The sequence below is a fragment of the Ixodes scapularis genome, unplaced genomic scaffold (genome assembly GCF_016920785.2).
Source record: "Ixodes scapularis isolate PalLabHiFi unplaced genomic scaffold, ASM1692078v2 PGA_scaffold2__306_contigs__length_199485367, whole genome shotgun sequence".
NCBI lineage: Eukaryota > Metazoa > Arthropoda > Arachnida > Ixodida > Ixodidae > Ixodes > Ixodes scapularis.
The window spans coordinates 128,874,530-128,901,887 of record NW_024609857.1 but is presented as its reverse complement, the minus strand read 5'-3'; the positions used below and the strand labels follow the sequence as shown (position 1 = coordinate 128,901,887).

Below are 27,358 nucleotides of genomic sequence, written 5' to 3'. Positions count from 1 at the left end.
ACTGCAGCTTCCCCCATGCTTTCTTTGCTGCACGAGCAATGTCGCAACTGCGAAATCGCAAGTAAAATCGCACCAGTGCTGAATGATCACTTTAGGGTCGTTTCGGCCTCGTACCTCGCACCTTTTTCTTTCAACTTCCGCACAGCGCCTCTCCTGCACACAACTTCATAGGTTGCCTTTAAGTAATCTGAGGGCAAACAGATCCCTGATGTGCAGGCTTGATATTCAATTGAGACGCTTTACGTGGAGCGTCCTTCATAGCATTAGTTAGTTTTGAACGCAGGTCCCTAGATTTTCTTAACTCAAGGAAAGGTACACGCTAACGCATTACAGCGAACACTGAATCGGGACTTACTTCATTACCATTAGTAACCGGCTGCATCTTAGGGCGGCCAATATCTCAATTCATTTAAGAAGAAACGTTCCAGGCAGCGGCAATATGGTTAGCCTGATAACTATTGTTTTGTGACTCGATCAGCTGCATTTTAGGGGGCCGTGTGTGGTCTAATTTAGTCTGGTTGCATTCTCCTCAGCTTTGACTTCTGTCGGGTGCTGTGCCTCTGTTCAGTGTTCTCTTCCTCCCACGGGTAATCCCACCAAAAACGAACGAGCAACTGTAAAACTTTTTGGGAAGCCTGGATACCTTTAAAATACCCTGAAAAAAAAAAGTTTTTTTTTTTTTTTTAAGTCTGGTTGGGACATGCCAATCAAAAAATAAAATTTACGGAAAAAAAATTTTTTGAGCAATATTGATGGCAAGAGATTCATTAGAAATTCTGCGTGCAAAGTCCATGACGTCACGAAATGGTCATTCGCTGAACGAGACGGTGATTCACTCTTTCAATTTCAACGTGAAGGCGAAGCCAATCGACCTTTCCTCCACACACCTGAAATGCCGGAAAAGAAAACAAGTGGAAAGGAGGTGACTACCGACTAAGTTAGGTGCCCCCAACCCAACCACTGTTTAAAAAAACTTTTTTTCTTTTCAGGGGCTTTTTAAGTTTGTGCATTGTCCCGCACATTTAGTTGTCTTATGCGAGCATCGCAATTAGGGAACGTTTGACCAGATTGCTGCTAGTTTGTAAATAAGTAGGAAGTATGTTCACTTGATCGCCCCAGGGCTTTTTGATGTACCGTTCAATGCTGGTTTCATAGGTTACGACAAATAACGAGCAGTATGGGCACTACCAAGAGAAATGGGCAACGTTTCAGTACAATCTGCAGCACACTTTGAGATTTTGTTAGATTAATTCGTAAAAGATTAGCTCGAAACCGTGGAATTCGGTCTACGTTTGTGAACTTCATATTTCAAACTTAAGATCAAAAACTCGAATTTTTCTAACCTTTTACCTCGAAAAGTTTGAAATCTTCGAATTTTTCTAACTTGAATCTTAAATATGATCGAAATTTTCGAACAATCTGTAAAAAAAATAATTCAAAATCTTCAAACTCGATTTTTCAGAAACCTTGACATTTTTTTAATTATTTGAATTTGAACTTCAGCCGAGCTCTACAGTTGCAAACTTTTCGATTTCGAACCTTGGCAAGGTTCGAAATTTTCCAAACCTTTCGAACTCCAGCTTCAGGAGGTTGCCCGGCATCCCTAAAAACAACCGACCTAGAGCGCGCCATGCTTCAGTTATGTTTGTACATAAATAAAGCTGCAGCAAAGCAACCGGCCTCAGACTCTGGAGTACACTCCTCTACACCGGCGTCTTCAACATATAGGCACGTCTAAATATGTTAACTTTGACAGTAGTCTAGACAACTCTAGTTCGTGCCAACATTCACTTCACTACTTCTCGCCGTAACTTGGCAAATGGTACGACCCCAGTGAGCCAATCGTTGCGTTGGAGGAAGACGCGCGACTATGTCTCGTTAATTGTGCGCAGCGCTGTTGAAGCCACGGCCGGGAAAGGAAAGCCGCTTTTTACAAACTTGAGTGACGGACTACTCTTGGACAGGGAAGGCAATGACGTCCGGGACCCACAAAAGAGAGTCCGGGATAGAGGGCAGTTCCCCCTTTCCCGACTGCTTGGGCTACACTCTTGCCCCTGCACCTTTTGGTAAGGGCCGTCACGCACTTTGCTTCCGTAGCTCCGATCGGCTCGAAGGGGCCGTAGCGTTCGCCAAGTTACGGCAAAACAAAGTATACTAGAGGGCTGCAGCTCCAATTGATAAAGACGTGCTCTATGGCTTATATCGGTGGTTTTTAACCATCTATGTTTCACTGACCCCTTGTGGATCCGCGGAGATGATGGAGGACCTCATTCGTGGTGAGGGGAAAGGAAAGCTGTAGGTTAATTATGATAATGATTTCATAGATAGATATAACTAAGGGCTAACGTCAAGTAGATTTTTTCTCATTAACATACACACGAGAAAACTCAACCAAAAATTAGAAAGTTTCTTCTCAATTTCAGAGAAAGACAACTTTTACTGCCGAGCTTGACTGATGAGGCGGGACTTCGCAGAACCCTAGTGCTGCAACAAACGGGGAAAATCCAAGTGATACCGCAAAGTGCATTCTGACCTTGTCCTTGTTTTTAGCCCTTTGGTCTTCTGTCCTTGCTCTTTGCTTTTCTGCCCTTGTTTTTAGGGGCGAAGCTCATTAGGATCTAGCCTTGTCCGTCCGGTGCTTGTGAGCTCACGTGCACGTGTAGGGTAAAAAAAAAAAAAAATGTTTGCGCAGTCGACAGGATTCGAACCTGTGCAGGGAGACCCCAATGGATTTCTAGTCCATCGCCTTAACCACTCGGCCATGACTGCAGGACAAGTAGGGGGCTCTGGGATGTGGTAACTCAAGAGCTGGGGATGTCATGGATGAAACGTTGCATGTAGCCGCTCAACGTCTATACAGGAGAGGGAGCTGCGGTCAAATGTGTATATAATCGCGTTAAACTTTGCATGCATCGGCTCAACGTTTATAGACGAGAGGGCGCTGCGGTCAAATGCTTAGATGCGTATATAACCACGTTCCATACCACACATTCTCTTTCTTACATGAATGAAAACGAACGAAAGGCTCGGCATGCTGCGGCTCAGCGTCTACGCAGACAAGCACCACCAGAGCTTCGCCCCAATCATCATCATTCACCACGGGGAGATGCGGTCTTTTCTTTTTTTTTTTTTGCGATGCATTTCCTTTAAAATATAGTTAAATTTTTTTTTTGTAGATCAAATAAGAATCGAAAAATGTTCGGGCAGTTTAATGATGCCATTGTTACCAAGTGGAGCTGGGTGGGCTTGTGAGATCCTTGTTGTAGGATCGAATTATTTGGGAATAAGTAATTCATGAAATAGTTTATTTTAGATCTTATGACTACCAATCTTTGGACAGTAAAAAGTAAATAAGTGTACTCTTAATGCTCTAATCAGTTTGTTAATGTCACCGAATGCTCCACTTCTCCTCCGCCAAATGGCATCGGCTCGTTTTTCAGCGTGCGCGCGGACTACCGTAATATCCCGAGTCATCGCCCATGCCCGAGCCATCGCCCACCCCATTTTTTGGGCCAATATCGATTTCCGAAAAAACACAGAGTCATCGCCCACCCCTTCAAATACCCCAGCGCGGACTCTGCGATCCGCGAACACTCATCCTACCCGAATGACGCGGCCGCGGACCTTACAGTTGGAGGACGTCCGTGACAAAGTAAAACGAAGGAGGGAAAGACACTTCTTTTTGTTTACGCATTTCCTCCGTGAGCGACCCCAAAGTGGTCGTGTATCCGTGCGAAAAGAAAACGATGGAGATAACAAAATAAGAGTTTGTTAATGTATCCGCGGAGTGTTAGGTCAAAGTCTGTCTCCGCCGAAGTAAGGTCACCACGAACCCACTCCTTCTTCCCGCCCGTTGCGACCGCAGTTGTGTAATATTTTAGGCAAAGCCAACGCGTAAATAAAGCTTTGCTGGAACGCCCTACACAGACGTTTGCGGAGCGTCCCAACCGTGCATTGATAGCCCGCCGTCCACGGACGCACGTATGTACGCACCAAACAAGAAAGTTGTGCAAGAGCTTGCAATTGACAAGGCGCCCGACTTGGCCCGACGCCGAAGTATTTGCCAACGCGACCGCCGGCTTTCCCGCTTTCCCAGCATTGCTCTTTGTCGCTTCTTTGGTCCGCTCGCTCGCTCGCTCGTTGCGCCTGGTCGGTTTTTCTATTTTCTTGTAGACTTTTCTTTCTTTTTTTTTTTACTAACTAGGAGAACATAGTGGTACATTCTTTCACGGAACAAACGTTTGCGCTATATGCAGATCGGCGGTGTTTCTAGCGCGTATGCAAGCAACGGACTTCGCTATAGTAAAATATTCTTTCGTGAGCATTTTTTTCTATAAAATAATGAAACTAAATCGAGTTTTGAGTTTGATGTATCTCTTGTGCATCAGCGCTAGATACGCAGAGAAAAATAGGCGGTTTTTTCCGGTTTTTTTCAAGTGTTTGTGCTCACCCACCGAGACATGGCCCACCCCACTTTTTTAATGAATTTCAGGCGGTAGGGGGGTGGGCGATGACTCGGGATATTACGGTAATTTTTGACGAACCTTCGTCCAATTGTGCGTTAGTAGTAAGGAAAAGTCGAATCCTGGCGGGTTCGCGGCCATCCCTAATCTCAACCCAACCGCTTCCAGAGATCTCTTCAGTTCGTGCGTTTGCATCCATCCGTGTCGCATTGGCACATACCGAGGTGACTCCAGATACGTCGGGCCAGAAACACGATCGCTTTCAAAAGGAATTTATTGGAAACGGCGGGTGCCTATACACTTTTTCGACCAACTGAACTTGGAAAATTAATCTGGCCGCCGTGGATTAAAACGAAAAAAACGCTCCGTAGGTCGACCATCTCGGAAATCAAGAAAAATGTACAGCGCGCGCAGGCGCAGGCGTCAAAATGGTGGCGGCGGCGCCCGTGAGGCCACGGGCGCGAGTATGTACAGCAGCCGGCGGGTGGGGCTAGCTGTCCCTGGTGCTGGGTCCCGGGTGGTGAAGGGGCGAGGCCAGACTGCCGCCAGACACCAGGCTGTGCACCATTGCCTTCCAGCGGCTGAAGCTGATGCGCGAGCTCTGTCGATCGGAGAGCACGGTCACTGGCGCGGTCATGCGAGGTTCTCAACAGGCACATAGCCGGGGGGGGGGGGGGGGCGGCCCATGGGGCCTGGGCCCCCCTCCAAAATTTTCCATTTTGCTGGGGCCTCCTCTTCCCACCCCGAATCAAAATCCTGGCTATGTGCCTGGTTCTCAACCTGCCGTAAAATACCGGGCAAGCGCCCACTCAAAATTGAGAGATAACCGCGAAAAAATAGGGGATGGGCACTTGTCCGGTCATCAATTTTACATATAAATGTACTGCGCATATTTCCTCAGATCTTACAAATTTGAGTGTGGGCGCTTAATGTGGAATGGGCGGATGCGCAGTATTCTACGGTGGGTTCCTAGCACGGGGGTTCCCCAGAGGAACTGTGAAGGGTTCCTCAAGCTCTCAAACCTTTGGGATCGTCCCTGCTCCCAAGTGAACTGCTCTCCAAGTTTAAACACTAATTTTAACAGATCTGAACCACCCATTAATGCACAACTATGAACCTTTACTCCCTAAAATGCACATTATTTTTTTACAAGGCTACTACACTGCCTCAATGCCGACGCGGAGAGGGGTTTTCCAGTTGCCATCGAATGCGGATTCCTTGAAATCGAAATATTTGGGAGCTTACGCCCTACACCGGGTATTCTCAAACTCTTGGCACCGATGTAATAAAGCAGTGCAGAAGCTTGCAGACATCGTAAGAGTCTTGTGCATTCTGGCGAGTGTCTCAGAGTTGTGCATCAATGGGTGGCTCAGATCTACTAAAATACTGCTTAAACTGAGAGAACAGGTCTCTAGGAGCAAGGATGGTTGAAAAAAACTAGCTGTCCGGCATTAATCGGCAGTACAGTCATAGCAGTGACGACACGGCACAGGACGGCGAAGTCATTGGGCATCGGTACTGCATTCACGCACCCTGGGGTCTCGACGGCAAACTCTCGACTGCCGTCGTTCTTGCGAGCACGCACCTCACGGTTCTCCCCGTGACGAACGGCAAGACGCGTCGGCATTGTCGCTAGCACGACTTTGGGCCTCTCGCGGCGAGCGAGACACTACCACGCGGCGACGCATAGACGCCTGGGTGGAAGGCTAACAGGCGCACCAGCACACGGGCTCTTGCCTTTCTGTCCTAGCCTTGCAGACTACCCGGGGTAATGTTTCTCCTGAAAATAAAGATTATTATTATTATTACCCGTGTCTGCCACTTTGCACCGCACTCTCGTCGAGCTCTGGCGCGTTCGCCGCTTGGGACGGGATCGGCTAACGATGACATAATATGCAGGCCTGGTCTTCTAGGTGGCCTTGGGTGGACAGATACGACTCAGCCCTTTTAACCGGCTGGCGGCTCTCGCCACCTGGCCGAAGCTTTTCGTTTCGACGATTGACTCCGATTAAATTTGGAATTAATTAATGACAAAGAACTTTCGGTTGCCACGTCGCAGCAACTGTGGCTGTCTAGCGGGCACCATGGTAGGTCTTGAGACAAGGACAAAATGGAAGCTCCTCCCACCTCTTTCCACTTTATCAGCGCGAACGCTCAAGAGGAGGTGACCTCCTCTCCAGCGTTCACTCTGATAAAGTGCAAAGAGGTGGGAGGAGCTTCCACTTCATTCTTGACCTGTAACCACCTAGTATAGACGAGACTTACATGCACGCGCTTGTTTCACAAATACCGCATATCAAACAGATCGACAGAGCTGCAGCAGAGTAGCTCCGCGGAAGGCGCCCGGTTCGCACGCAACGGGCCCGGGATTGAATCCCGAGAGCGGTGGATGACCTTCTTTCGAGTACTTGGAGATATCACGACGAACGCCCTACGCCCCATAACGCTAACTACAACGTTAACAGCTACGACGACAACGAACATCATTTCTGGTAGTGGGAAAAACCCGTAACGAACGTCGTCGTAAAAATTCGGGAGCTTGAGGAACCCTAAAGGGTAGTCTGGGGAACTCCTGCACTCCCTGGAACCCGGCCTGGGAATCCACGCCCTACACAAGCCTTCCAGCATGCTAGACAAAGAACCGACAAACGGACGGAGGAGCGGACCTTCTCGAGTGCCGAGCAGTCCTTGTCCTTGTGCAGGTAGTGGTCCTGCCAGAAGTGGAGCAGGTCAAGCAGGTTGGGCAGCAGGCCCCCCGAGGGGGCCCCCAAGGCGGCCAGGTAGTCGCCCAGCTGGCCCCGCTGCTCGGCAAACATGAGCAGCACCAGGGCCGTGTTGACGCAGCTCACATTCTCCTGGGTCAGGCTGGACACGTTCACCAGGGACACCAGCTTGCGCAGGTAGCGCAGCCGGGTCCGGGGCTCCGCAATGTGGCTCAGCACGCAGCTGCGGCGCTCCGCATAGTCTGCGTGTTGAGGGGGGAGGGGCCTTGGTTCGATCCCCTTCCGCCTTGGACGCCGTCGAGTTATCGAAGACGTTGAAGTGCGCGGAGATTGAAGCCGCCGACGGGGGGAGCGAGTCTGAGCACCGAAGACAGACCGAGCTGCAATGCTAACTTTCGCCTCACAACCTCACGAAGCGTTCCACGCGTGCGTGCCGCCGCCGTAAGTTTAGTTGACGAAAATCGGGCAGCAGCGCACGAAACAACTCACGCCGTCTCATGCTCCACTTGTGCAGACCTGCGGCGGGGTTTTTGCACAGGTGGAAAGACTGAAGTTTCCACGAAGCGTGCCGGGAGCAGCGGCAAAACAAGATGGGCCGGTGAAATCGGTCTTTCGATTGCGTCCTCGTTTTTCTAGCCGCCGTTGGCATGTGGTCGGGAAGCGCCCAACCATATGCCAACTGTCGTCATAATCAAGGATGGACCTGGAAAACAAATGCGCACTAGGCCTAACCACCAAAAGGGCGGTCCAAACCAAGCCCAAAACGGGCCTGCGAGAGTGAGGGAGGCGAAACCAGTTTTTTTTTTTATACCTTCCACCTGCCATTTGAGCTTAGAGGCGGGTGGGAGCGTATGGACGAGAATTCGGAAGGGACAGCCCGCCGGGATGCCGATAACCGAAAGGTTGAGAGCGAAAGGGAAAAACATACATGACGGGCAGGAGAGGGAGAGAAGGCACCCTTTGTGGGATTTATGACTGGCTTCGAGGGGAAGAATACAACAAAAGAAATTGGTCCTTAAAGCGGTTATGACACGAAAATTAAACAAATAGATTATTCTTGAAATGGAATGCTCATAGGCTACTAGTATATACACCAAGTTACGCAATTTTTTAGAGCTCTGGTAATTGCAATAATCAATTTACAAATTTTTATCATTTTCATTTGGCAACCAGGTAACACTGCCCAAGTTAGTTACACCATGGTGTCCATAAACCATGTGATCATGAATGCTCTCTCATTCTAAGCACCCCCACGATCGCCCAAGCTCACCTCGCTGTGTTACGATCAAAACCGCTCACGCAACTCGGCAACCTGAGCGCTATCCTTGCTCTCACCCCCGGCCCGTTAAACTTCCACCCTGCATGCGCCTGTGAGATATTCCCAGACGACGGTGACAATGGCAAGTCTGTCCGTAATTCGCCGTCCCTGGAGCTGGTCGCCAGCGGGTCGCAGTCAAAATGAACAGCTTCCAACATTTCTTGATTAGAATCGCTCTCATCGCTCCTGCGATCAATGTCGAACACTTTGACAAGGCGAGCGTAGACGTAATCGTCACGAACAGCATGCTCGAAACGCGGACGGTAAACGAGGAAGCTGAAGCTCGAGACGCCAAGAGAGTCAAGCGCGTGAGTGCATGCAAGGAGACGCCATGCGGGAGGCTGGCAAAGTCACCAGCCTCCCAGCCACGGCGGCTTTTTCGAATGGGGCAGATCCAAGGGATATGCATATAAATCAATTTATCCACGAAACTATCGCGGCATTTTCAAAATGAATTTAGCAGAATTATAGGAGCATACAAAGGGGTCCTAGCAGTATAGCTATCTCATATTTTATTTTTGGCATATCATAACCCATTAAAGTCTCCCTTTCGCCTTTCGTTGGGTTCCTGAAGAGTAATTAGCGCCGCCTTGCCTGCCCGGAGCCATTTCTGGTGAGCCATCAGCCAACAATTATTGAATGTTTTCATACACCAACCTCTCCGTGCTCTATGTATGGATGAACTCATCGGAGATCCTCGAGAGAGGAAAAAAAAAGGCTCGGTGGGTGGTGCAAGTTGACCAAGGTTATAATAAAGAAGTTGACGAACTATTATGCATGTGCGTTGAAAGAGAATGCTCCAAAAATTCAGGCGATGCAGAAAAGCATGTTTAGCAGCCTCCTGCACTCTTACTCTACTGATGAAGAGCCCCAGCATCAAGCCTGTCTTCAAGGAAAAGAGCCATGGTACCATCACAACCACCATGCATCACTGGAGGCAATGGAAAAGCCGCAGCTGCACAGCCTTGCCTGCTCTAGGGAAGTTGCAAAGGAGTTGGTTTCTTTGTATAACCATTTGGCCTGGTACGACCTCCTCGAGAGATGTGCCAAAATGAAGACTCAGAATGTGAACGAGTCATTCAATGCTCTGGACTAGAGGTAGTGTTTGAAGAGGGACGTTGTGTTTCGAAGAGTGGTAGAAACGACTGTTCTACTCGCAGTGCTAGAGTTCAACTTGGGCCCTAAGGGCTTTGAGGGGGATCTTCTCAAGATGGGGCTAGAGCCTGGGAGTCACCAGATGCAGCACTTGGACAAGTATGGGCAATCCAAGGTCTCGAAAGCCAAGCATAAGGCACATAGCCACTATAGCAGCATAGCAGAAGGCACATGGCATAGTCGTCCAAGTGGCCCACAAACAGAGGATGCTGCGGGAAATCCTAAAGAGACAAAATAAACAGGCCGCTGAAGGACACGCCTACTCTGCTGGGTCCTCTCAGAGGGCGCAGATTGCGAGAAGTTAAAAAAGTAAGGGGTCGCAATGTTTGATTTCATTTTTCTCAGTTTCGCTTTTTTGCTATGAACTTTGCATGAATCTTCTGCTCGACGGTAAAAGTACTCCTATGCCCTGTTCCAGACGTTTATGAACTGAAATTTACTGGAGAATTCAGCTATTCATTTTATTGTGCATTAAGTTAAAGTCATAACGAAAAAAAGTGATATATTGACAAATTAGTATACGAAGAAAGTGCTCCTCATTTATGGTAATACTGTCGAGATCGGTTATAACAAAATGAACAAGAATCGGAAGTCCCTTCACTATATCCGCTATTTCGTTATAACCGACTTCGGTTATAACGAAGTGCAAAAAAGGAATGGGAAATCGTGCTCGCTTTGCTGTAGCTCCTATTTCGTTTTAACCGGTCTCGACAGTAGTTTTTCTCTTATAAATATTTATATTTTAATAATATAAACTAGATAGCGTGGGGTCCTGCACTCCCTACTTTGTATTCAAACAATAAAAGTGTGGTTTATTGGCTGCATTTTTATACCAAGCCCCTTAGGGAAGAGCACCACAGCTTCACACACAAATGCCTAGCTTCTAAAAAAAATTGCCCTAGAGAGGTCCCACTAGCCCTCCACTCTTCCCACATCAGCAGAGCAAACACCAGGGAGGAGGCAAGAAAGAAGGCGAGTCCGTCTTCTCCAGCGTTAGCTCTGCTAAAGTGAAACGAGTGAAGGGCCTTGTGGGAGCAGTCTGTTTTGCCTTCCTTAACCTGAAACAGAGTACAGCATGCTTGCTGCGCTAAACCCCCCCCCCCCCCCCCCCCCCAAGTTTTTTGTATTCCATCCATTAAATAACAAGGCAGGCATGCTCACCCCTAGTCTCCTTGTCGCTGGAGCTGGACAGGTGTTCCTGGGACAGCACCAGGCTACGCACAAACATGTTGGAGTCCACCAGGTAGCCATTTACCAGCTGCAGCAGCTTCTTTTGCTGCACCAGGGAAAGAGCCTCGGTCTCTCCCTGCCCAGCCGTTTGAGGGCCCGTAGCTAATCACCGTCGTTGGGACTATATTGCACTTTCCCAGAAAGAGGCGTCGCCGGAACATAGTAGCGGCCCTTGTTTCTGCCTCGAACTGAATGCTTGAACGTGAACGTTTGACAGAAATCTGTCTGTTTGGGGGAGAACGATAATTAAAAAGGACTTCCAGCTAAGCCCTAATTGGGGACGTTTCGAGGCCTACTTATGTTAACCGTCGCGTCGTCAGCGGCCACAAGTGGTCGTGGCACAGCCGGTCGCACTCAAAACGCAAATGTCCGAACCTGCTTTTGCAGTCATGTCCCCCGGACCGGCCAATCGGGACAACAGGGGCACGGGGAAGAACGTAGTTAGAGGTTAACTGTCGCAATTAAAAGCACTGGCTAGGCGTCGCAAGCTGCTGCCCGTTTTGACGGGTTTAACCATACGCATCCATCCGTCCATTACCGTGGCAGCTAAACCTAGCATATATGCTGGCTCTAGCACGAACGAAGCATCTTTGGGGGGCCTTAGGCAAGCATGCACGCATTCGTGTGCCCACCGTATATCCCGAGGTAGGCCACCTAAAACAAATGTGTCGATTTTAGGTGGCCTACACGGAGACAACAAATGTGTTGCTGCCAAATTTGTTGTCTCGGTGAGAGGCAATGAAGCAAAGATGACTGTACTTCCCAGTCGGTAATGTTTGCTTATATCCTCCCATAGCTAATTAGATGATTAACGAGGTCCTCATTGATCCGAACACTAAGGTTACTGAGACTGGGCTATGTTTCGGGGTTTAAAATAAAATAGCAAATCAAGCAAAAAGTAGGGGTGGGTTACCTTTTTGGGGTGGGGCACCTCTCGGGATTTTACGGTAGATCTAAGATACACACAATTAGGGAGAGAACAGAAACCGAAAGACAGACGCGTCTCTTACGTCCGTCCCGCCCATCCCGAGTTTGCGTTTCCAACCGTTCAGTCGGGGTCACAAAGTTCACGGGGAACGCTCGTGACACAAGGTGCGAGGAGAAGAGGAAAGCGTCAATCTTCCGCGAGTGTCTCTGAGCTTCGCTCGCCTCTCCGGCCGCTCTAGAAGCCGGCAGGTGCTCTGCCTCGAGCAAGTGCGGTCGGAGCCCAGTGGAAGGCAGAGCGCCACAGGCTCTCTATCGTCATTGACGAGGCGAGAACGGCAGGGCATCTCTTTTGAGCGGCTGACCCCCGGCGTGCGCCTAGCGTCTTTTGCCGCGTTTCGATTGCACATGCACGCTAGGGGCCGACGTTTAAAGGGACAATGAAGACGATTTTAATTCACTTTTTTTAAATGGTGTTTTTAGGCTTCTTGGGAACCTAGCATGCTGCCCAATTTTTTGTAGACATTTGTGACGCATATTTCTGTGCCTACGAAAGAACTGAAGAAACCAAAACTGAACTATCTCCATTCTCATTTCTGGGCCTCCGAAAACGGAGGTGACATAGGGTGTGACGTCAAGTGTAAATAATCGGTATCGGTAGCATTTACGAGATCGAGACTCTAGTTACCGCGGTGAGTTATAGCACCGCGGTGGCACGGTCGTTTCATCGGATCTGTCAACACTGACGACAATGCCGCTCTCGTGAGCGAGTTCAGGCTTCCGTTCAGTGACCTACTACCAACGGAACGGGAATATGTGTGTGGCGTCCTCCGCCATCACCCGACGGTGATCGCCCAGCCGGCAACGAGCAGCCTTCAGGTTGCGAGCAACAAAGCAGCGAGCAACATTTGTGTAGGCGAGATGAGAGCGGCGCGTTGCCGAAGGACAGGGACGTGGAGGAGATGCCGAGGGGAAAGCAGCAGCTACCCGTTCCGGGAACCGGTTCTTCCGCGGGGGGACGCTCCCCAAAAAGGAGAAAATAAACAGCACAATTTTTTCTTTTCACCAGAGTCAGACGTCCTTTCTTTTCGTCGTCAAAGAACACGAACAGCAACCCACACGTAAAAACTAGCATTGCCCGAACGATTACTAGTCTTCAGTCGACCGTTTTAACAGCCATCTACAATGCACAAATTTGGCACGACTACCATTTTGCAGAATCCTTCAAGTACCGTCTTCCCAAAGTAAACACGACGTCGACATCTGAAACCAAAACCAGACGTCTCCCGCGTGCTCCGCGCTGTGTTCTTTTTTTTTTATTCATTTTGTTTGCCCATAGTTCCTCGTTGGCAGTTTCGCATCCAGCGTAGCAGAGAGAAAAATAAGTATGCTGTTTTTTTACGGTTTAGTAATCATTTCCAGTCCGATTTATACTTCTCATGGTTATTCAAATGGAAATTAGAACAGTGTTAATAAAAATCGCGAACCAGAAAGTGACCGAGGGCACGTCTCTCGTCTCGACCAATTGCTGACGGGTCTCTTGTGACGTCGCGCTTCTAGGAACCGCAGCGCCGCGCGAACTCCGCTTCTCCCGCAACTCTCGGAGCGTCGCTGCAATCGATCCCGGTACAATTATTACCGCGACTGTTTAATTGATTTGTGCAGCACACAAGTGCCGGTTTCGGCTGAAATTCGGAAAACGTTGCCTGGGACGTGCCTGGAACCCAGTTCAATCAGCAAAAAAATATCCGAAATTGTCTTCATTGTCCCTTTAAGACAGACGCTCGCGCCGGAGGCAGGACGGCCGGAACTCATCCCGGCTGTTCTCGTCCCGTCGACGACCCCAACGGGGGTGCGACCCTCCCGGGACGCGGGGTCCCCGCGCTGAGCCCACCTTGGCCTCTGTGGAGAGGACCTTGTCGAGCTGTCGGAAGGCGCGCACGTTGAACTTGACCAGCTCGCCCAGCAGGTCGAAGCTGCTCTGCAGCACCTCCTTCTGACGCACCCCGAGGCTCACCAGGCTGCCGGCCACCAGCTGCGACGGGATGCGTGGTGAGTAAAGAGGACGCTCCCCGTGTGGCGCCGGCCGCCCTCCGATTCGGAGGGTTCGGCCGCATTCGTCGGCAGGTGCTCGTCTCACATACCCAACTGGGTGCGAGCAGAACCAAACTCTCAAAGAAAATCCGTGGCATTGAAGGTGGTTTGTGCGCTTCTTTGGTGTAACGTTAGCAACAACGGCCAAAAATGCCGACGCTATAGTTTTAACTTCGGCGGAGCAAACGCCGAAATGGAAGCGAAAAAGCGTTGCCTCCTCTCCGACGTTTGCCCTGCCAAAGTGGAAAGAAGCTTTACTCCCGGGAGGAGCTCAACCCGCTTTTCTTAACCGGCAACCGGGCATAACGACAATCATGTTCGAGGCAGCTAAGTGAGAAGTAAGAAATTACTAAGAAGATTAGAATCTATAAACCACCGGAAAGAAGAGTCTTAGAGAACCGGCCGGGAATGCAAAGAAGGTCCGTCAAAACCACACCGACGTCTCTGGGAAGGACCTCTGCCGACGGAGCCACCGACCTGAAGCAGTCCCCGAGACAGCAGGAAGTCCTGGTCGGCACTGCTGGTGCAACCTCGCAAGTAGCTCTCAATGGCACGGGACAGCCAAAACCTGCGACGCCCCAGCGAGCCCGTCAGCGGGTCCCAAGGACGAAAGTGCCACGTGCGCTTGCGTCTGTGCGCCCTTTAGCACGAGCACGTGTTCTCCTATACAGCAAAGCCTCGTTTAATTCAACCCTCCCCAATTCGGAAATTCTGATAATTTGAACTGCCGATCCGGTTCAGTCAAACGTGTGTATTAGTCAGTGGCGCCAAACGCTCATTAATTTGAAGGCAGTGTGGCACACTACGGTTAATTCGGACGAATTTGGCTGGTGGCGCAAGCTACCCTCCGTTCCACAGGGTATGACTGCTATCCACCCGAGGTGCACACGTGGTTTTTCCGGTTTTTCCCATGGTTCTTCGCTCTTCCAGTTCTCTGTGTTTCGCACCAGTTTTGTTCTGGATTGTCGGGCATCAGCGCGCTTGTCTCCTGGCATGGAAGCAACAGAAGTACAGCTGCAACGGAAAAAGAGTAGCACAAGTGATCGACAACCGGAGCGGCGAAATCGTGACTTGCAGCGCTATTGTTCCCGAGCACGCCGATAGCGGGAGTGACAGTCACGTTCCAAGCCTCAATGCGGGAGTGGCCAGCAGAAAGCAGCCCCTCCTAAAGTCCGCATTTTAACAGCTATCTTATCCCTCAATTTTCTGTCGGCCACCCCTGCGTTGAAACATGCAATGTGACTGGCACTCTCGCTATTGGCGCGCTCGAAAACAATAGCACCACGTGTTGCGATCTTGCCGCTCTGGTCGTCGGTCACTTGTGGTACTCTTTCTCCGTTGCAGCTGTACCAGGCCAAGAATTTAGCGACGAAAGTGGAAATACTGAGGGCCTTGAAGGACGGCGTCTCTCGACACCAAGTGAGGGGAACATACGACGTCAAGAGAACCACTTTGGCCACGTACGTCAAAAATGAGGCCGAGATCCTACAGGCTTCCGAGAGCAAGAAGTTCAACGCGAAAAGAAAGCGGCTACGGAAGGTGGCGCGCCCGAAACTAGAGGAAGCCTTGCTGCGGTGGATCCTCAGCGCACGGGATGCACAGCTCTGAAAGTGCGAGTGCGGTGGAGCACCTGACTGCACTAAGAAAGTTGTCGTCTCTGCCCAAATGTCGTCCAGAAAGCAGACATTCATAACAGATTTCTTCTCAAAATAAAGGTATGTTACAGGGAAATGTTCTCGCACAGTTTTCTTTGTCCTTTTGATATTCTGACTTTTAGATAATTCAGACCTTTTTGCGGGTCCCATGAGATCCAAATTAACGAGGTCTTACTGTAGACCTTTCCAGAAAATCCAAGGAGAACTTGCAACAAAGGGAATGGTGGGGCTGTTCAGATGTTTACGCTAGTGCCGGCTTCATAGCCTGGTATATTGCAGTAGCGGTACGATTCAATCTTTCTTATAAATAGGAGCTCGGAACTCGCAAAATAAATAAAAGCAAACGAAAAAGATCATCACATACTCTGTTTTGCCTTCCTTCTGCCTTCTCTGCATTCTGAAATCACAAACTGTTAAACCAACGTCAACTTCGTCTTCGCTTCTTAGACAATTTCACGCGCCGAAAAAAATCTGAACGTCACAATGCGTAAAGCAGATGCTGAGTGCACCACATATACGGTTGAACCTCGATTTAACGAAACCTGATTTTACGAATTTCCTTATTTAACGTCCAAATTCGGATTCCCCGCGCAGCCTATGCGCGAGGTCTCCCTTTCTCGATTTTACCGAGTTCCCTATTTAATGAAATAATTAGCGTGTCCCGGTGACTTTGTTAAATCGAGGTTCAACTGTATTTCCGGAAAGGTTTATTGTCACTAGCATCCGCCCATTCAGCACTAAGTGCCCACCCCCAAAATTTAAAACATTTAAAAAAAATATGCACAGTACATATATATGTATGTCAAATTGATGACCTCACATGCACCCATCCCCTATTTTTTCGCGATTACCTTCAAATTTTGAGTGGGCGTTTGCTCGGTATTTTACGGTAGGTGGGTCGACGAGTCATAGGGAGCTCCAGGAATCTCAACAGATCCTTGCTAAGAGCGGCTTTTTTCACATGCAGTTAATCACATACCAGGCATGGCCCGGCAAATTCCTCTCTATCGGGAATGTGGTAGCTGGAGGAGGTCAAGTTTGACTTTACGTTCATTTGAAAAGTACCATATTTATTCAAATATTAAGTCAACCTTTTTTATTTTTTCGGAAATGTTGTCAAAAATTAAAGGTCGACCTATAATCGTGATTGAAAAATTTCGACCTACATTCGCGACCAAAATTTGCGACCCTACCAGGGGCATGGAGCTATCGAGTCACCGAGCCGGCGTCGCCGTAGAGCCGCGCCGCTTTTTGTTTCAAAAAGCTTTTGTTGCACGAAAACAACCCAAACAACAGCAGCCGACGGCCCGCCCGCGGTGGCCGCCGCTCAGGTGCACATCCCTCGGGCGCCGGGTTTCGCCCTCACGCCTGTAGCATTCCCCTCGCTTGGGAAGGGGAGGAACGCGACGCGCCATGCACGTTGCCCTCCACCAGTCTCCCTTGCCGACGCGCCAAAAAAAAAAAGATAAATAAAATATACGGAGGTTACTTTTGTTTGTTTCTTGCGGCAGCTCGCGAGTCGCTCACAACGATTCGGGGCGTTGTTCGCGTCTTTTTTATTTGGTCTTTCGTCACTTCGCCCGTCTCCACCTTCTTCCGTTTCCTCTTGTGGTCATTGTACAACGGTGTCAGTGAGGTATTGTTGCGAATTTGCGAGGATGTCTACCAAGCTGACGAAGCTTCGGACGACGATGACATGTCCGGAAGTTCTGACGATGATTAAGTTTTTGGTATTGCCCCGTGATTTAGCTGAGAGTGCTATAAATACAAGTTTGTTTCTTTCTTTTGCCCAAACTTTCCTCTGTTCTTTAAAAAAAAAAGAAAAAAAAGGTTGACCTATATTCAAATTATTATTTTTTTTTATTCTCTGTGGGTTCAATAAATAGGGGTCAACCTATTTTCGTGGTCAACCTATTTTCGGGTAAATAAGGTAGTCGACGTTTTAGCTTTCGCCGCAGAAATGCTTCATCCAGAGAATCCCTCGGGTGAAAGGAGGTTCTCTCGGCGAACTTCAGCAAGATATTCTTCCAGATTTATAGCAAAACTACTGTACCGTAGTTTGCACAATAAACAGCGAAGCAACATAGCGTCTATGAGCTGTCCAAATGATGCGGGTGTATCTTTTTTAAATTTTTTAAACAGCTTAGATGGAAAAAGGATGTCATAAAACAATATTACAATGAAGAAAAACAATTTTTAGAGCTGTATTTACGGCGCTATACGAATTTGTAGTTGGTGCCTGCCGGCGCCGCGGAAAGGTGGTCCTTATTTATCACGTGGTGCTTGCGCTCTTTTGAAAGCTTCGTATGGCGTCTAAAAGAACTTATTCATCTTTGTTTGAAGTATAACAAAAAACTAAGATTAATGGGTAACTTTTAGAGCCCAAAGGAAACTACTGAAAAGGTGCAAGCAGACATGATAGACTTGTGCGCCGGTCAGACGACGGCGGCGGCGCCCCGAAGCAGACGAACTTGTGCGGCGGCGGCGACGTGGAGAAACGCGTCGAAGTGGCGTTCGCAAAACGCTTAGCGTGCGGCGGCAGCGCGACTTTGCGGCGGCGGCGCGCGGGCCTACCACGTGACCAGCGGCGGCTCCCGCGGCGCCAACTACAAATTCGTATAGCGCCATAAATATAGCTCTAAAATTTTTTTTCTTTGTTGTAAAATCGTTTTATGACATCCTTTTTCCATCTAAGCTGTTTAAAAAATTTTTTTTTCCTTTGCATGTGTCCTTTAAAAGAGGACCATGGCAGCAGTGCTCAGCTCTCCATCCACGGTATTAAAACGCAAGGACAGAACACTCACGCTCGTGCATTTCCCGAGCAGTAATTGTGCCCCGGCCTCAAGTGGTGGCAAAAGACAAGAGGTGCGCACAACAGCATCTGCATATGGCAGCTTTGGCTGCCATAGTAATGACACGAGGCAAAGGCCCAAGAGCGACGGTTGCTACATGGGCTGCGCTGGGCCCGGGCGTTCGGGTTGGTCCAGATGCACGACACCAGAAGTAGTAACGGTATTCCTCTGCATTTTGGTCCCGAAAATCACCGCACTGACAGAAAATCTCCGTGGCAATGAAAATCACCGTGGCAATGACAGACAATCTTTGATCCCTGTCCAAACACAACTGCTGCTGTTCGGTGCATTCAACGGTCATGGAAACTAAGCCAGCTTACAATTGTCTCCACGATAACGGGTTGACCAATCGTAGTGAGAGGCGGCACGGGGAAAAGCGCGGCGTTGCTCTGGCAGCTAGACCATTGTATATGAAGGCTCCAAACTCTGTCTCACTGGTTGTGTGCAGCGTTACCAAAGATGAAGGGGTGAGAGCGTACAGCAAGCAGCTGGAAAGGAGGGGAAAGCGGAACGCCACCCCCTTCTCGTTCTTACTAAGACCCTCTTTCATGGATCTTAGACGTCGCTTTTGCGCCCGTCGAAGAGTAGCTCGTCACTCCAAAATCGCGCAGAAGAGACCTTTCTCCCCCTACTGCTCGTGGCTTACACGGCATTGTGCGCAACTAGTGAGACAGAGTATAGCGTGCGCCGGAGCTCTGCCCGAACCTGGGCGGCCCAGGCAGCAACCGTCACTCTCGGGCAGGGAATGACGCGCCGGCTGTTTTTCCCGAGCAGATGGAGAGCACCGACAATTTCTCAGGGCTGCTTCGAATTTCGGAGAAGAGCCGCGCCTTGGCCTCTTGCTAGCTCGAAACCTACGTCGCCTTCGGCAGTCGAGGCACCACCAATTGGGCCGGGCCCGGGCTAAGAACGATCGGGTACGCATCCCGTCGGGCCGGGCCCAAGTCGGGCAAGACCGAAAGTCGGCGGGCTTGGGCCGGGTCGGGCCTCGGAAAGTATGATGGACTGGTGATAATTCAAACTCGTATATTTCATACGTCCGGTTATTAAATCAAACTCATTTAAAAATTTTGGCTGTCCCGCTATGCTTTCAATCCATTTATAAGCTGCTTAATTCAAACAGTGTTTTCGCTCAATTTGTACTATTTGTTCATTGCAGCGGGATAGCCCCGTTGAGTGCGCTTCTCACCGAGCACCCGTGCACTGCAGGAAAGCGATAGTACTCACGAAGCTTGCACTCTTGCCTTTCCGTAGAACACTAATGCTTGGTGAGAAGCGCGCTCTACGGGACTAATTCCCACAGCCATTATGCGAGGAGTACTGTCCCGAGAATCTGCTTTCATTATTCGTGCTTGTTTTTTTTAAAATTTTTCTGAGGGGGTTAAATTCGAGATTAAAGAAAGATTATTTGCATTAGGCAAGCAGATTTAATAATTCCCTCGATTAGGAAAGCTGGGCATCTTTTTAGGTTTCATTTTATGTCAAATCTGTCATTTACATGCCACCCCAATGTAGGCCTTGGACTTTCTGACGCCACAGTTCATAGACATAGCGTAAAGTTCCGAGACAGTGTCCGCTCCCGTGAGCTTGCCATCCCGTTTTTCTGGCTAAATATCTGCGACATAAAAATTCCGAAACATTGCCCACCTCACGATTCCCATCGGACGTCAAGCGACGTCCGACGGGAATTGCATCAATTGCCCAATTTGCTGACCCGGCACGTCTGACAAGCGAGTTTACAGCGGGTTTCTGCGTTGTTGTCTGCAATCTCCGCAGGCAATATCGGCTCCAGTAACAGGCGAGTTGTTCCCGCGTGTATGTTGTACCGTGAAATGAAATCTGCTGCGTCTGCAATCTGCAGTATCCGTTCCTGTGACAAAGTTTGTAGCGGATTCCCGCAATTTTGTCCGCAATCTGCGTGTGCGATCTCGATTTCACGCGAGTCGGTCCCGCGTGTACATTGCTGCGTTTGCAATCTGCGGTATTTGTTCCCACAAAATATGAGTTTCTAGCGAATTCCCACTTTTTTGTCCGCGATTGGCGCACATGAGGTGCCCATGACAGGCAATTTTGGACTGGGTTTTTGCCTGTTTATATTGCATCATAAAACTTGAATCTGCTGCGTCTGCGATTTGCGGCATTCGTTCCCGTGAGATGAGAGTTCTCGGCGGGTTTCCAGTCCTCTCGCACCGTGAAACGCGGATCTGCCGTGCCCGCACCCTGCAGTATCGTTTCCCGCGACACAGGACTTCGTAGCGAATTCCCGCACGTTCATCGCATCGTAAAACGCAAATATTGCAATGCCCGCTATCTGCAGTATCAGTTCCCACGTCACATGGTTTGATGTGGCGGTGCTTATCATTAGTTTTTGATATAAAGGTTTGATGTGGCGACCCCAAAGATAGCCCACCCCATGTTTTTCACCATTTACCTCTCCATTTTGGGTGGGTGTTCTTTCGGAACTTTACGGTAGTTATATTAAAACTAACTGAGCTTAGAAGTGGAGAAGTGGAAAATTGTGAGCAGCCTTCACGAGTTCAGCTGAATTTTCGTTTCAGCATGGTACAACGGTAGTGAAAGGCTTGGAGAAACTATTCAATATTCACTTAGAAAATATTCGGCCAAAACCACTATTCGCTTCGAACTTCACCAATGTTTGTGCAGATAGGCTTGTCTAGAGGAAAGTGTAAAAAATCTGCTTGGTATGTGTAGCTATTCCTATAGCAAATTGCTACTTTGCCTCACATCATAGTTAGATGAATTTCTGATAATTCCAACTTCTGATATTTAAAACTAAAGTCCCCGACTCCCTGGAGCTTTAATTAATCAGAGTTGACTGTAGGCCCGTGCAGTGCTCCGGCGCGTGCCACGTGTCTTTTGTAACCACTCGAGGCTGTGGCGTGGTGGCCATGTCATACGGCCAACCTGAACGTGGAGCTGCCAGTCTCCTTCTTGAGCACCTCGACAATCTTGGTGAGCAGGCCCTTGCTGCCGGTGCACATCAGGCTGCGGTCCAACCTGCGCCAAGGCCAAAGCACGCCGCTGGCATCTTTACGGCTCACACGTACGCGCCGCCTGGGCAGTGCAACACTTGCCTGGGGCTCTCCACCGACCGGGCTGCTTCTGCAACGAGATGACCCGGCATGAGTTTTGCCTCCCCGTCATAGTAAAAATCTGGTTATAATAAAAAGAGTTACTGGTTCGGATTAAATTTCTGTTCCCTCTGTGACTCAATAGTAATCTGATATAGTAAACTACCCAAACCAGCAATACTAGTTGTGGTAAAAAGCGGCAGCACTCGCGAAGTTATTAGTAGTAGTAAAACTAAAAGACTAAGGTGCCCAAGAAGGTAAGAGACGGTCATTCATAGTTATTTTAATTAGCAATACGTTGTTTCGATCTAGTCAGTGAAAATAAATCGCAGGTTTTACCGTAATAATCTTCACCTGGGCAATTTGTGATGGAAATTTGTTTGAACGTGAGATAGTCACGTTTTCATCGATTAGTAGCTTTATTCCTGCACCAAAAAATATATTTTCTTCTAAGACTACGTTGTAAGCCCTTAATCCTTTTCTAAATTACAAAACCGCACCACTCTTGCCAACTCTCAGTCAATTGCAATACACATATTGCCTAACAAAAAAAAAGAAAAAAACAAAACGTTTACAATTCTCTGTAAGGAGAAATTAGAGCGCAGCTCTTAAGGAGGAGGAGAAAAGGGTACAGAGGGGAGGGTATGCCTCTCCTCCCCCTCCCCTCCTCCTTGCTTCCCATTTAGTAAAAAATTTTTGCTAAATTTCTTGCTAAATTTAGCAGGTTAAATTTCCCCGCTATATTTAGTGGGTTAAGTTTCCCTGCTAAATTTAGCGGGTTCAGTTTCCCTGTTAAATTTAGCGGGATAATTTTCCCGCTTCCAATAATGCAACGCGCACGGTTACGTTGATGCCGACGGCGACGCCGCTCAACCTGTAAACGGGCGCCTAAGAGCTGTGCTCTAAAAAGTATATGCAGCGCTTGGGTAGTAACCAGACCCAACTTAGGAGAAAAAGTCACGCAAAACCAAAACTGCAAAAAAAAGAAAAAAAAAAGTTGCAGTGCACAGAGTACGGTTGACACTGATTACATCGAACCCGGGTATTTCCGAACAAGCAGAGTGGAACCTCGTCCCAGACACGTCGGGCAGCACGTGACCCCTACGGTGCAGTTTTCGTTCGAACGCAACCAGTTACCATCAAGAGCCACTTCGACCTCAGCGCCACAGGGTAGAAAAGCGGCAGCATCCCTCAACTTCGTCAGTGGGATCAGGATGCCTAAGTTTTTTGTCGTTTCGTTGCAGGGTAGTAAGTTCAAATACTTTGAATTCAAAAGCAACTTTTTGTGTTTGTTTGTGCTGCCAGGCCCCAAGGCATGCTTTACGTTGTATCTTGAATTTCTAGAGCTGTTTAGCGTTGTTGCTGCATATGTCGAAAGTGTGGGATTTGGGCTGCTTCTACTACTTGGTGGGGATATTGAAACCAACCCTGGACCCATGACCAAAGCGCAAGAGGAGTTACTCAACAAAGTTTACGAAATAGTTTTGACACTTCAGACCGGGCAAACCGACATCCTCCAGGAAGTAAAAGACTTAAAGGCTAAGCTACATTCCACCGAGAAATCGCTGAGTAATCTCACTGCATGCGTCAACCAGTTAGAGAGTGATATTTCTACGGTGAAATCAGTCAGCGTTAACAGTGACGTGGGCCTTTCTCCACAGATAGCCGCGGCTGCTATCGAGATATCGGAGCTCAGGGCACGCTGCGATGACGCGGAGAGCAGAGCATGCAGATCAAATCTTCTTTATTTTGGCTTCCCCGATAAGGATGAGGAAACATGGGCGCAGCCGGAAAAGACTGTTGTAGACGAGTGTCTCGAGAAGTTAGGAGTTGTACTTGCACCGCCGTGTATCGAAAGGGTGCATCGTCTTGGTATATATTCTCAGCAAAAATGTTGCCCAATAATTGTAAAGATGTTTTCGTACAAAGATAGAGAGACCATACTTTCTAAGGCCTACAAATTCAAAGGAACATCATTTACCGTGAGTGAGGATTTCATACCGTCAGTGCGGCAAAAGCTATAAGAATTTGCAAAACCACAGGATCTACCGTTGAAGTTGTGCTTCGACAAACTGCTCATTGGAAATAAGTGCTATATCTATGTGCCTCAGACTGTGTCAGTGAATCTCCCGCGGGTCAGAACATAATTTACCTAGACGTAACGTCGAAATTATTAACCGTGCTTCCACTCGTCAGCCAGCACGTGACGTCGTAAATCCTAATCAAGCTTCAGCTTCGTCACAACGTTCTAGGAGGGGTGAGGCTGCTACTACCAATACTTTGCCTAATAATAATACAGTATTTCTGTTCTTTTTACCAACATTAGAAGCATTATGAATAAACGGGACGATCTGTCATCAGTTGTGGACACTTCTAACGCAGATATATTGTCGTGTTAAGCGAGACATGTTTGTCCAGTAAGATACGCAACTGTGAAATTTTGCACTGTCAGAGACGTTTCAACTTCTATCGTCACGACAAGGAAGAAAGAAAGGGTGGCGGGGTGTTAGTCGCAGTAGTAGAAATTATACCATCGTTTCACATCAATATTGTTTCAGAACTTGAGCCATTATGGGTTGGTCTCCAGCTAAAAAATAAAAAATATATTTTAGGCGTGTGTTATCGCCCTCCTCTAGCAATACCGCGTTTATAACAAATCTTCACGATGCGATCAACGCAGTCATTGTTCGTTTCCCGAATGCACCGATTCTACTGTTGGGTGATTTCAACTACCCATCTATAATATGGTCAGACGAGGGGGCAAACCTTAGTCACTTCTCTTCCGATTGTAGTGAGTTTTTGAATCTTTGTTTAGATTTCAATTTTTCTCAAACTGTTACAAAACCGACACGTACGACTTCAACAACTGCTGCTGTGCTTGACCTCATATAGTAGCAACATCGCCTGAGCTGATCTCCTCGTTAACTTACATGCCTGGTCTTAGTGATCATTCCCTTCTACATTTTTTGCTAAACATTCCTGGATGCAATAAGTCCAATCAGACGAAAACATTTTTTGACTATGCTAGGGCTGATTTTGATTCAATCAACAAGGAACTTTGTCGTTTTCTAGAGGACTTCATAGGTTGTTTTGCTGAGCGCTCAGTTGATGATAACTGGTGTTTATTTAAAGAAAAAGTTATGTCACTCATAAACGCCCATGTTCCCCTTCGCGTGGTATGTTCTTCACCAGAATCTCCATGGTACAGCGTGACAATGAAAAAGCTGTCAAATAAAAAGAAACGATTATTTCGCACTGCAAAGTTATCGGACAATGTACAACGCTGGGAAGCCTATTATGTTGACGCTAACGTATAAGAAAGCAGTCGAAGAGGCAAAATTACATTACTTTAACAGTACACTGCCGTCAATGTTACTTAAGGGGAGACACCCCCTGGGAGGGTCAACTTTTGAACTTTTGACTTAAAATTAATGAAATTTACAGGGTAGGCTGGTGGTCATGCTAGAGGGTGCATAACAAAATTTTAGGTCTGTCGGTTAAGTGGAAAGGAAATTAGCACAACTTCTATCAGCCATACCCCTACATTGTTTAGTTAATCTATCGTCGGAAAACTATCACAATATTCAAGATTTTTATTCGCTAGATATGTAGCAGAATGCCAAGGAGGTATGCCTATGGAAAGAGTTTTGTAAAAAGTCATTGATTTCTATCAATTTTCTCTTCTGCAAAATTGGTCATCTTTTTGGTCTTCTGTGTCTCCGACAAAATATCAACATTTTTTATAAAAGACATCCGTAAAGTGGCAAACAAACTCCATAGGCGCATTCCTTATTAAATTTTAGTCAGGAAAAGTGAAGAATGAGTCTTCCCTGTATTGCCATTATCAAACGATAGATTGACTAAAATGGAATTTATACCATAAAGTGGAACGGAGAAAAATGTGTTCAAAGTGCTCCAAACCCTACCTTTTCTTTAGCTTCGGTGGACAGAAAATAATTTATAAAAAATTAACTATGCAGTGTAAACTAGTGAAAATTTCTGGGAATACTCTCTGGATGTAGATGGATGTAAATATGTAATTTTTCAAAATCAATGTTTTTTGCAGATTTTTTTTTTCTCTGGGTAGTGTCCCCCCTTAACAATCTGCGTCAATTTTGGAAAGTTATTAACCCTCCTTCTAGTCCTGGCATAGTACTTAGGGACACCCATGGAGAGGAGGTGCCTAGTGAAGTGTGTTCTTTTTTGTTAAATGATGTGTTTGTTGGATTTTTTTCATGCACGGTAACCTCAGACTGTCTGGTATTTAGAACTTATGATTTTTTGCCCATGTTTCCTGTTATCATAGACTGCGAAGGTATATCTAACGTTACTGAAAACCTTAAAACCAATACGACAGCAGGCATTGATAATATTAATGCTAAGTTTTTGAAAAACACATACATACTCATGCGTTATCTTATCTAAATTATTTTCGCAATCACTTGAACAAGGAGAATTACCAAAGGATTGGAAGGTGAGGAAGGTGATCCCTCTCCACAAAGGGGGCGATAAGCATAACCCTTTAAACTTTTGTCCCATTTCTTTAACGAGCATTCCTTGTAAAATCCTTGAGCACATCATTTACACTAACATTTTCAATTTTCTAGACTCAAACTCCTTTTTTAACTCAGCGCAACATGGATCTCGAAGGTTTTATTCATGTGAAACTCAACTCCTAACCTTTACTCATGACCTTCACGTAACACTTGACTAGGGCTCCAGGACTGACTGCATATTTCTTGATTTCTCAAAAGCTTTCGACAAGGTTCCTCACGCGCTGCTTCTTCATAAACTCCGTAAACTTAACATAGATCTTAATATAATCGCTTGGATAGAATCGTTTCTATCAGACCGTTACCAATTTGTTCACGCTAACGTTCGGGCCCAGACCCGACGACCCGGATAAAACGAATGTGCGGGACCCGGAAGCAGGGCCCATGCATCATCGGGAGAGTCACCAGGCATGCGGGTGGTCTCGGGGAATGGCTGGCCGAGACGACAGTCGAGGCCACTCACGTCTCCAAGGTTGCTTATGGAGTGCGATTCTACAAACCGAACTCGGCCCATAAGGGAAAGCTGGAGAAATGATTACACGAGGCGGGGCGTTGCATCCCGGGCCTTGCCCGCTGCACACGTCTCGAAGAACTGCACAAGGCGGTCCAGTCGCCGTCGTTGAATGACAATGCGACCCAACAAGAACGCAACTTCCGACAGGAGCTCAGACACACGAAACAAGGACGAACCCCAGCGGAACTGCTCCGACGAGTGTCGAACGGATCGGCACCAATTCCAGAGCAGATTCTGCTGCGGCAGAAAGCGGCTATCACGCCAAACAAGCCGCTTCCTCGCAGAATGAATGCGGCACAGCACCCCGAAAGACGCAAGGAGTGTGCGTATAATCACCGGGAAGAAGCAGCTGACAGCAGCGAGGGGACGTGCTGCAACTACATTGACGTGGCATGTTTGACCGGTAATGCAGCGACTGCTCAACCCCACCAGAAGCAAAGACGCAGGTACTACATGTGGATCAGCGTACAAAGCGGAGACGCTGGCCGTCTTCGCTTTGTCCTTGAGGCCATTCGAGACACGAGTGAGACGCAATCGGGAGATCGCGACCAACAAGGGGACGTCGGCACCGTCACCGCCACTACGCTGCGAATATTCACCGACTCAACAGCGACCGTACGAGCGTGCAGAACTCGCATGAAAGCCAACGCCAATGTGAGAGCCATCTTTCACCTGGCGATGGAACTAGGACGAAAAAAAAAGAACCCACTGTAAGTGCCCGTCGAGTGGGTACCAGGACACGCGGGCACCGCTGGCAACAAGGCCAACCACGGGCCGCAGTCAGG

The 27,358-nt window shown here is 48.0% G+C and overlaps 1 protein-coding gene across 3 annotated transcripts in view; it reads right to left on the bottom strand.

Moving 5' to 3' along the window:
* Positions 1 to 4,721: 4,721 nt before the first annotated feature.
* The window catches only part of LOC8038810 (short transient receptor potential channel 4-associated protein), a 69,266-nt gene continuing 46,629 nt past the window's right edge, over positions 4,722 to 27,358 (bottom strand). For all 3 annotated transcript variants that reach the window (XM_042292023.1, XM_042292022.1, XM_042292024.1), the window contains 7 exons: positions 21,510 to 21,537; positions 21,340 to 21,432; positions 14,385 to 14,475; positions 13,708 to 13,848; positions 10,821 to 10,935; positions 7,130 to 7,428; positions 4,722 to 5,064 (listed from right to left, as the gene is read on the bottom strand). In XM_042292023.1, the coding sequence (XP_042147957.1) occupies positions 4,954 to 5,064; positions 7,130 to 7,428; positions 10,821 to 10,935; positions 13,708 to 13,848; positions 14,385 to 14,475; positions 21,340 to 21,432; positions 21,510 to 21,537 (878 nt within the window). In that variant the 3' untranslated portion in view covers positions 4,722 to 4,953. The remainder of the gene's footprint in view (positions 5,065 to 7,129; positions 7,429 to 10,820; positions 10,936 to 13,707; positions 13,849 to 14,384; positions 14,476 to 21,339; positions 21,433 to 21,509; positions 21,538 to 27,358) is intronic.